This window comes from Callospermophilus lateralis, chromosome 6, assembly GCF_048772815.1.
Source record: "Callospermophilus lateralis isolate mCalLat2 chromosome 6, mCalLat2.hap1, whole genome shotgun sequence".
NCBI classification, from domain to species: Eukaryota; Metazoa; Chordata; class Mammalia; order Rodentia; family Sciuridae; genus Callospermophilus; species Callospermophilus lateralis.
Window position 1 is genome coordinate 1,432,964 of NC_135310.1, and position 10,868 is coordinate 1,443,831.

General features: G+C 53.6%; 1 protein-coding gene across 1 annotated transcript in view; it reads right to left on the reverse strand.

The window, feature by feature from the left end:
- Smoc2 (SPARC related modular calcium binding 2) overlaps nucleotides 1-10,641 on the reverse strand; it is a 91,811-nt gene extending 81,170 nt beyond the window's left edge. The window contains exons 1-2 of the mRNA XM_077109624.1: nucleotides 10,630-10,641; nucleotides 9,747-9,918 (exon numbers count right to left, since the gene is read on the reverse strand). Coding sequence (XP_076965739.1) covers nucleotides 9,747-9,918; nucleotides 10,630-10,641 — 184 coding nt within the window. The remainder of the gene's footprint in view (nucleotides 1-9,746; nucleotides 9,919-10,629) is intronic.
- Between the last annotated feature and the right edge of the window lie 227 nt (nucleotides 10,642-10,868).

A 10,868-nucleotide genomic window follows, 5' to 3' on the forward strand; every position in this document is an offset into this window, starting at 1 on the left:
TAAGAGGAAAAGCAACCTGGGCTCTGGCTCACAGGTCTCTAGCAGGGGGCCCATTTCCAAATATTTGAACTCTCTTGGAGTACGTCAAGAAAATGTCACTTTTCCGCACAACTTGAGGCCTCTAGTTTTCATATTTGCCACTGGTTAGATAGTTCTCACACCTGTAGCCCTGGATATTATTAGATATTAAATTCTAAGATTGCCTCTAGAATACTGTGAACCATCAGTCACCGCAGACAGTGACAATAGCAGCATGAAATCACAGGGTCTGCGTTATAGTGCCTCCAAGTAAGTCTGCAGTCACCTTGTGAAGTGTCGGAAAGCAAGCTCCCCACGCCGCTCAGGCCACCCGTCAGTCCACCCTCATCCTGGAGGTCTGCTCGGGCACAGTCCTCACTCCTGGTGAGCATGAGCAGCAGCCATGCAGACCTGCCTACAGACATGCCCAACCACAAGGGGCCCAGCTATGGAAAAGTCATGGCTCCCTCTTGCTCCTAAATGTCACTTGGAACTGCTGTGTGCATCCTGTACTCCTCAAACCAAAGATACCAAGACACACCCCACCCCTCCTGTCCAAGCTGCCAGTTTTGCAGTCACTCTGCGGAGAGTGGAACTGAAGGTGGACATCCCCCTGGTGCTCACTCACAGGCCGTACATTCATGTCATTAGGTTTTTACTCTTTGTACTTCTTGTGATTAAATTATAGGTCAGGCAGATACCTATGTGGCCTTATTGAGATTTTACTCTGGACACTATTTCTAACTATTTGATTATTAAATCCTCAAAATACATGCAAAATTATTTTTTTCATGGTCCAACTAACTACATGTGACATAAATTTGCCACCTTGGCCATTTAAGGGGTACATGTCGGTGGCACTTGGCACATTCTCTGTGTAGTGCAAACAGAATATCACTGCAGCAAGCATGTTGCCTAGCACCAGAACACCCGTGTCACCCTGAAAGTAAAGTGTGCACCTGAGGCAGTCCCTCCAGCCCTGCCCAAGCCCAGAGCAGCTAATACACTCTCTCTGTGGACTCAATTCTGGATCATACAATATGTGGACTTTGCATCTGTTCCTTCACATATCACAACATTTTCAACATTTGTCCACGCTACATCGGGACCAGATGTTCACTGCTTTTCAGAACTCAGAAATATCTCCTTGCATGGACATGCCATGCTTTGTTGATCATCAGTCTATGGACACAGGTGTGTCCACCGTTTGGCTGCTGTGGATGGTGCTGCAACGAACATCCAGACACGTTTCTCTTTATTTAATTCCTGCCTTCAAGTCTTGGGGCGCATGCCTAGCAGCAGACTCGCGGGTGCCACTGTCCATTCTGCTTCAAGTAGACCAAACAAAAACTCTGTGATTCAAAGTTGGCCACATGTTTTTAGAAACATTTTGCCATTTTCAGAAACAGCTAGGACTTCATAAGCCGAGAGTCCCTCACTGCTCAGCAGACGTCACCGACAGGATTGTAGCAGCCTATTGGTGGACTTTTTTTTAACACCAATGGGTTTTACAAGCAGTTGATTCTGCTGGTGGCTGCTTTTCCCTCAGTTGCAGAGGGGAGTGAATGGCAAGGAGGTGGCAGGACAGTTCCCAGTGAGCGCACATTGGCCGTGGAAAGCACAGCGTGCCGTCCACTGGGGGGAAATGAGTGGTGCTTCGTGGTACTCATTCTGATGATGGCTTTCTTTCAAGCAGGAAGCAAATAATTTCCTTCTTTGCTAAAATCACTCAAAACAAGATTAAGCAGTAATCGGAAGAGATGGCTGTGCCGAATGTTCCCTGCAGAAGGACTTTGGAGAGCAGCAATTAAAAGGATTAGTCAAGGATGGCCAAGGAAGCTGGCCAAGGCTAGACAGGCCTCGAGACAGCCCCAGGCCTGGGAGCTGCCTCGGGCTCCTGGCCACCGCCGCAGGCTCAGGCCGGGTCTCCCTCCCTCTCCTCCCCTGGCCCTCTGAGATGCAGGGCAGCACCACGGCAGTGCCCCTGGCCTCGGAGCAGGCAGAACCTTCGGTGAACAGGTGAAAGTTTTGTTGTTCATCACGTGACAGGGAAGCAAGGCTCCTCTGGGCATGGACAAGCTTGACGGTAGACCACTGCGTGCTCACAGCTAGGGGGTGGCCACAGGGACTCCTGGGGTCAAGAACAGTCCTGTTTTCCGTGGCCCAGACTGGGCTGGCACGCACATGGGTGGAACGAGCGAGGGCAGCTGGTAATGCACCCTGCACTCCCCTGTGGTGGCCACAGACAGGACCGCTTCGGAGCAGAGGCCTCTCTTCACTGCACCATGAGAAGGCAAACGCCGAGTTCCAGAGTCGTTGCGTCGTACCTGTGTGTGGTCTTGAAGACCAGACTGTGAGAGCAGTCAGCAGGGTGCCAGGCAGGGCCTCCGCCAGGGCCAGCAAGTGCACCAGGCAGTGTCTCCCAACAGCGGCCAGCCCCTGTACAGCCCCGTGACCACAAAGAACACGGGACCCCAGAGCCGGGGCAGGGGCTCAATCCTCATTTACATTCACAGAGGCAGAACAAAATACAACAACCCCCCCAGAGCCTAACTGGGGGTGCCCGACGGCAGAGGAAAAGTTGGAGCCAACGGCAAGCCGCTTCCCCATGCGTGAGGTTTCAGACAGGTGCTGTTTCTGCAAGGAGCTGTGGCTGCCACGTGTCCTCACGAGGATGACAACGCTCTCGACACCCTAGAACAGGTCAGTGTGTGAGCGCCACAAGGCCCCACGGGAAGTGTGGAGGCCCACGGGAAGAGCAGCTGTCACCACTGGCCATAAGAGCAGAGGTCGTGCTGCCCTGAGGCCACAGCCCCCGAAGAGAGCAGAGGAGGGCCCGGAGGAAGGACCCTGTGCTTCCTGCCACCATCGCCCGAGGCAGGAGCCCTGCTGCTGCTCTCCCAGGGCTACACAGCACGATTCCCAGCCACTCTCCCGGCACCAGGGCCCCTGTACACCCACACACCGCACCCACTCACTCCCAACATGTCAGCCACCCAAACAAGCTCACACTCACTTTTGTTCTCACACTTACATACACACTCAGACACAGCCATACCAGTACATGTGCACACGTGCTCACACTCACACATAGGGTTACACTCACACCAGTACACACACACATTTACACATAGACACACATTCACACAAAGGCACACACACACATGCACACTCACACAAAGCACACTCACACTCATTCACACAGCATTCACGTACTCACATTCACATGTGCACACTCACATACACACATTCACTCATACTCGAATACACTCACACTTACATACACTCATTCACACCAGCACTCACACAGGCACACTCGCACACTCACATGCACACTCACATGAATGCTGCTCACATGCACACACCACATGCCAGTTTCTCTGGAGACAGCTCTAGGGCCATGCCTGGCGCACAGCCCTCAGGAGACATTGCAGTGCCCTTGGTGACACAGCGTGCCCTACTTTAGCTCCTGACCTGTCCCTCTGATCTCTGGCTTGAGGCTTGGTGGAGACACCTGCAGGACAACAGAGTCTTCAGACAGGAGGGATCCTGAGAATTTGCAGGATCTGGCTCCTGGTTTCGGAGGCAGAGACAGGTCAGACCCACACACCCTGCCCGGCTCAGGGAGGCAGTGCAGTGGGCCTGACGCTGGGTCCTCGAGGAAGACCGCCTGGCTCTGGGCCCATCGATACCTCTCCCTGTGACGACAATGAGCACGTGACAGTGCAGACTCGCAGGTGTCACTCTGGCATCCACACAGGCAAAAGGCAGGAGCTCACAACCTTATCTTAAGGGTGACTGGACAACGCCCACTCCTTCCCCGACGGGGAGGGGCCTGTGCCCGGCCTCCCCCAGCACCAGTGCCGCACACCCTGGGAGTGCTGCGGGCACTGGGTGCTCAGGGGCCCAGGCTGAGGTGGGAGGCGGCAGCGAGGACAGTGGTGAGCAGCAGGAAGGCCCTGGAGGCCCTCCTCACGCCCCATTCCCTGAGCTCGCGCCTGGGACGCCCCCAGGAAGCCACTCTGTGGGCATCTGTTGCCAGGCAGTTTCCAGAAATCTCAGAACAGTCCCGAGGCCTCCTGGCACACGCCCCCCACCCTGTTTTTTGTTTTTTTTTCTTTTTTGCCTTTTTAATTCAATGCCAGAAATTTCATTAAGAAGAAAGTTCCACTGGTCTCAGATCAAAAGAAAAATATTAATGTGTTTGCTGAGTTCTGAAGAAACACGTTCCATAAATTTCTATGAAAATGTGAGAAAAATTCATCCTGTAACCCACTGCAACTCTAGTCAAGGTCGCTGGTTAGAAAACACTAACCCATCACAACAAATGGGGACTCAAGTATTTTAATTGTTGCTTCCAAACTAGGACATCTGAAAGAGACAAGTCCGCAGAACTGTCACCCACCAAAAGTGTGAAAGTGCCCTCAAAATACCGACATCAGCAGCAGCTTCGGGCTTTCTGGGGGCACCAGCAGTAGCTCCGTCAAAGGCAGGGCAGCTACTCCTACTGCCTCAAGGGAGGCCGGGGGACACAGAAAGCTGCCCCCTGCTCCACCTCCAGGGAGGGAGGCTCAACTGGGTCTTGTACAATGTGCAGCGTCTAAGCTCTGAGAGGATGGAGCCAAGACCCTGCCTGGCCTCGAGACCCAGGGCTCAGGTCACCCTCCCACAGCCGGGCAGTGCAGGTCCATCAGTGCTGGCCTCCAAGAGCATGTGGGAAAGGCTGGGCAGTGCAGAGCAGCCTGTGGGAAGGAATCCCCCGATACTAAGGTCCTGCTCCCTGAGACGGAGGCCCCGCCAGGGACCCCCCTGACACCAAGCCCTGTCCAGGGCAGCCCCAGCATGGAGCCGGCGGTCATTCGGGATGTGATGCGCAGCTGGCCCTCTCTTTGAGCAAGTCCTGCCTGGCTGCCAGGAGGCTGCCGCCCCTAGGAAGCAGGTCTGGGGATCTGCAGCCGCCTGGGCGCTGTCCTCATCACATCCCTTTTGCTGATGAGCCTGCTGCGGGGTACCTCTGATTTGCTTGTCCATTTCCATCACCATTTTGGGTCACAAGTTTGTAGCATTGAATTTCTTCCATGAAGTGAATGAAAATGGCAACAGAGGCAGCTCTTCAGGAAGGCAGGCCGGGGACAGGTGCCAGAAGCCAACACCAGGCTGCGAGGGACACCCACATCGAAAATCCCCCAACAGAAAGAGTGACTCCACCCTTCAGGGTATTGCAGACCAAGGGCCAGAGGCACCATCCAGGAAACCAGGCCCTGGGGAGCTAGAGTCCACCCTTCCTCTTGAGGAAGGTTCTGGCCTCTGTCAGAGGCCCTCAGACTCGGGCAGCACCCGCTGCCCTGACAGCCCCCACAGCCCTTCAGCAGGACGTCTGCCCGGGGTTCTTTCCAGGAACGTGGCAAAGGGGAACACACCCAGCCCCTGTGACAGGTGGCCAGGCCCCACCACGCCCTCAGCACCCGTTCTCACGAGCCACGGCTTCCAGGAGCGTCTCTAAAGGCGGTCTCTGGTCTTCACATGCACCCTTAAATTGCCACCTTGTGCAGCACAGGGTGGAGGGAGGGCAGCCAGGGCACAGAATCACACCTGAGTCTTCATCACAGGTTGGACACTCAGGACTCAAACACGAGGGGATGGACGCACCTCGCTCTGCTGACTTCCACTCCCAGGGCCACATTGCTCCTGAGGGAGAGCACTGAACCCAAGGACAATCATGCAGGACCACAGTTCTCCTAGTAAGGGTGTGAGATCTCTCAGAGGGAAGGGTTCTGTGGTTGGAGAAGCAGAAGGTGGAGTGAAGCCCATTATTGGTGGGCATGTGTCCTGCAGTTTGAAAAACACTCCTTAAATGAACATTCTCTTCCTAAATAAACAGGCAGACTCATTCTTTGTCAATGGAGAAATAAGCAGTTTTTCTGCACCCATTAGCTGTGGAAAGCCAGGTGGGTCAAGGTTCTGGAGTTCCACTGTTGACAGCCCCAGAAACACAGGTGCCACTGGGCATTAAATAGCAAAGCAGCCCTCAGTACACCCACACAGGCCCTGTGCCTGTCCCTGAGGCGTGCATGGTGTCCTGCCACCTTGGGCCCAGCACCCCACCTCCAGAGACGGTCTGGGGACAGGTTGGGTGGTGTGAACGTCTGGGACCCAACAGAAAGTACCACTGAAGACCACTGTGAGCTACTCGGAGGAGGCCTGTTAGCTCCCAGCCCCTAAGATGTTGCGTAAAAGTCTGATCCTTAGAGGGCCCTCTCCCCAGGGACCACAGAGGCCAAACAGAGGGAGAGAAAAAGACTCCTGGGGTTTCCTGCTGGAGAGGGACGCTGCGTCTCTGCAGGGGCTGGTCCTTAGGCAGAAGATGAGATGGTGGGTTTGTTCCTACCAAGTGCCTTCTCAGAACCTGCTGAAGGAGCCCAGGTTGAGCCAACAACATGATGTTAGACCCAGAGAGCTGAGCTGCCCGCAGAGCACCCTCCTCAGTGTGCAGGAGACACATGCGTGGCTCTTCATCCGCGATGCCACCAAAGAGATGGAAAACAGAATGCTGAAATCTCAATGCCCACCAAGAAAAATGTCGCGAGGACAGGATACTGATAGGGAATCTGGAGCTTCAGGTAAATGACACTTAATAAGTATGTTCTGCTCATTTCTGTGGGTCAGAATCGATGCTTAGGGAGAAAAAATGACTTGTCGTTTGCCAAAAGTCATTTATCTTATATGGTATGACCCACTTCCCCCACCACCACCAAGGAAGTCAGAGCATGGACTGCAACTTCTAAAGTCAAATTTCCAATTATTTTGTTGTAGATAGCCATATGTAATTGGATAGAATGATTTCAATGCTTTAGTTTGTATTATGTTCATCTTTATTTTTATAGATATTTTCTAAAGAAAGTATTTCCTAACTGTATTTCAACATTTTAAAACTATTTTCCCTGCTAAAATTTTAATTTGAGAACAGTATTTGCTTTGTACAGTAAAAATGATAGTTCTTTCCCTTCAACACGTTCTCCGGGGGGCAGCTTTTGTCTATCTGGGCTGCAGTCTGAAGAACATGCCCTGCCCGGGAACTGTTTCTCTGTACAGAGGTGGTTTGCAAAGCCAGCCGACCTCTGCCTTCAGCCCCCAGCTCTGTCCAACCCTTTAGAGCTACCTCAGACTAGGAGGTGGTTCTCAGCAAGAGTCACCTGCTTCAGAGAGGTGTGGACTCTGGTGCCTGGCTCCCTGGGGCACACTGACCTCTGGAGTCCTCCCATGGACTGAGGGGCTGGCCACCTCCAGCAGCCCCAGGTGCTCAGGTGTGGTCACTCCCCAGGTGCTCAGGTGTGACCAGTCCCCAGGTGCTCAGGTGTGGCCAGTCCCCAGGTGCTCAGAATGGCCAGTCCCCAGGTGCTCAGGTGTGGTCAGTCCCCAGGTGCTCAGGAATGGCCAGTCCCCAGGTACTCAGGTATGGTCAGTCCCCAGGTGCTCAGGTATGGTCAGTCCCCAGGTGCTCAGGTGTGGTCACTCCCCAGGTGCTCAGGTGTGACCAGTCCCCAGGTGCTCAGGTGTGGTCAGTCCCCAGGTGCTCAGGAGTGGCCAGTCCCCAGGTGCTCAGGTGTGGTCAGTCCCCAGGTGCTCAGGTGTGGTCAGTCCCCAGGTGCTCAGGTATGGCCAGTCCCCAGGTGCTCAGGTATGGCCAGTCCCCAGGTGCTCAGGAGTGGCCAGTCCCCAGGTGCTCAGGTGTGGCCAGTCCCCAGGTGCTCAGGTGTGGCCACTCCCCAGGTGCTCAGGTGTGGTCACTCCCCAGGTGCTCAGGTGTGGTCACTCCCCAGGTGCTCAGGTGTGGTCAGTCCTCAGGTGCTCAGGTGTGGTCAGTCCCCAGGTTCTCAGGTGTGGTCAGTCCCCAGGTGCTCAGGAATGGCCAGTCCCCAGGTGCTCAGGTATGGCCAGTCCCAAGGTGCTCAGGTATGGTCAGTCCCTAGGTGCTCAGGTGTGGTCACTCCCCAGGTGCTCAGGTGTGGCCAGTCCCCAGGTGCTCAGGTGTGGCCAGTCCCCAGGTGCTCAGGTATGGCCAGTCCTGGGCCTCTCCTACCTTCCCCTGCAGCATGCTGATTAAAAGTATAAATAAAATTCTTTCTTTTTTACGTTTTTTTCTTTGCAAACCCAAGAGCATATTGAGGTTAATGAGTGAATCCAGATTACAGTTCCCATTTGAAAGTGGCTGGTCTCTTCCCTTCAGAAGCACATCCTGATTTAGCACACTCAGGCTGACCTTGATGGTACTAGTCCATCTGCAGCCTGGGAACACCTGGCTGAAGGTGTAGTGTAGGTGCATAGGGGCAAGGCGGTGTGGGTACTCAGCCAGGATTTGCATCCACCCACGTCTGCCACAACCTGGCTCCACCTTCTCTCCCAGCCCCACCTGTTGCTCCTGGTGATAGGACCCTCAGATTGGCTTCTGCTTGGATTGTCACAGCTCTCTTAGCACAAGAGGACAAAACACGAGTCTGCTAACATTTCAGGAAAAGCACCTACCATGGACTGTGGTCTCGGGAGTATCATTCTCTCATACACCCTCACGAGTAGAAGGACCTTCCCAGGACTCTTCTGGAAGGTCTACCTGCCTAGCTACATGGATCAAGCCTTTCTGTAGCCTTTAAATGCCACATGTCCCAAAGAATAACTTTGAACAAACCATGACAACAGAAAATGTCCTTGATAATGTGTGACCATCAGTCATGGGCAGAGCCACATGCACATGCTAAGAGGAAGTCCAGGCTCCAGATCGAGTGTCTGCAGACAGGACACACCAACGCATAGAGTGAAGGTCGCCACTGTGCCGAGGTCAGGCTCCAGAGGGCTTGCTGGCCACCCTCTGTTGGGAGCCACTACTCTGAGTCTGGACCATAGGGAGGGCTCTCAGGGATAAAGAAGGTGGCAACATTCTGCCTTAGTCTGGAACAGCAGCACCGATCCATCGGCCTGGTGTGCTGCTTTATGAAAGGAGGAGCGGGTGCTTTCCAAACCTGGTCAACTACGCCCAACATGGTGCCCCTGGCTGAGCTTTATTCAGCTAGGAGGACTGCGGGGGCTAATCCCCAAGCGACCCGAACACCACCCAGAGGCTGCTCCAGCCTGTGTGGTCTTGTTTCCCAGAGAAAAAGAAAAAGGAGGCAGATCTCTTTGTGCAGCGATTCTGTTTGTGTTTGAAACACCAATATCTTTCCCTGCATCAAACCCTTCATTAACGTGGGCAGCATTTCAACGTGCTGCTCTAGGCAGGGGTGTTAGCTCTAGATGAGGTCCCAGGTCAAGAAAAGTGAATGTCACAGGAGTAAAATCAGCACTAACACCTGAGAGGAACCACACAGGTGCTATTGAGCACCCACCTGAGAGCACCCAGGAAGAGTGAAATACCCAACAATGAACTTGGGTGAAGGACATCAGGGAAGTCTATAAAACACTTGGATAGATTTGTTTCATGACAGCACAGAACACTTTAAGAAGAAAAGCATTAAGTGATTTTCAAATGACTCTACTTTGAAATTCACAGAATCACTCTTCACCCTTCACATGCTCAAAAAAACTATAAACAAAAAATTCTTTAGTCTTTCAATATAAACTTTTAGCAGCTGTGAGAATGAGCAACACAGGCGCATGTTCCAAAGACAGCTCCACGGCCTATACGCGGACCATCAGGGGCTTACCTTTGCAGTTTCCCCAGACCATCAGGGGCTTACCTTTGCAGTTTCCCCGGTAAGCAATTTCCAGCTGAGGGTCTTTGCATTTGGCACGCTGGAACTCGCAGCGGGATAAGAAGGTCCGTCCATCCGACGCACAGAGGGGTTTCTGAGCAGAGCCCGCACAGTCCAGGCTGCAGTCTCTGTCTTTATCTTGATCGACTCTCAAAAACTTTGGGGAGAAAAAAAAAGCAGATATAACTGCTCTGCTCTGTCAGGCAGCAGAAAACAGAAGGTCACCTCGGGCCACAGAAGGTCAAGGAATGAAATGCCAAGGGGTACCACCGCTCAGTGACCACCACCCACAGAAATATCCCAGGAACCTCTTTAAATGTCGAAGCCACCATCTGTCTCAACAGCCCTACTCTAATTCCCTGAGCCCACAGTTGACATCTGATCCAAAACGGCCTGTGCACCTGCTTTGGCTTTGCAAGGGGACTCCCCGTGTTTTGCTCTAGTCTGAGTAGCAGGGCTTTCTTCCGACTGGCACACCCACTTTTCAGCTTCCTTCAGAACCCACCGCACTGCTCATTCTTCTGGAAGTCCCATGTGTTGGGGACCTGCACTGTTTGGAATTGGAAGGTCATCCTTCCTCCTTCAACTGGCCTGCACAGCTTCACCTGCATTCCCAGAATTCGTGAGTGTTCCCCTTTGGAACGCTGAGATGATGAGACCTGGTGCCCCTCAGGGAGCCGGTGTTTCTGTGGCTATGACTTGGGACCCGCATGCTCTCCCCTCCCCTGCTGCATGAAGGGCAACACGCTGAGAAAGGGGACCGAGGGGGCCGCCTCCCACCCGGGTCCTCGGGGGACCCAGGGAAGACTTGGCTGCAGCCCCTGCTGGCCTCTGCCTGTTCTCCTTGGACGTCCTACCCAACCCTCACCTTCCCACCCATCTGGTCCTACTTCATGCCAGACAACATAACAGACGCAAAGACGCCTCGTGGACCACACGGTAGGTGTCCGTAGACGACAAATGGAACTGTCCCGAGCCTGGACCACACAACATCAGCGGCCACCAGGTATCGTCTCTGGCCTGTGGAATGTTAGCAATGCTCAAAGGAAAACCTTAAGCAGTGTTCAAAGACAGAATAGAGCACAGAGCTGTGGTCACCTGGTGACC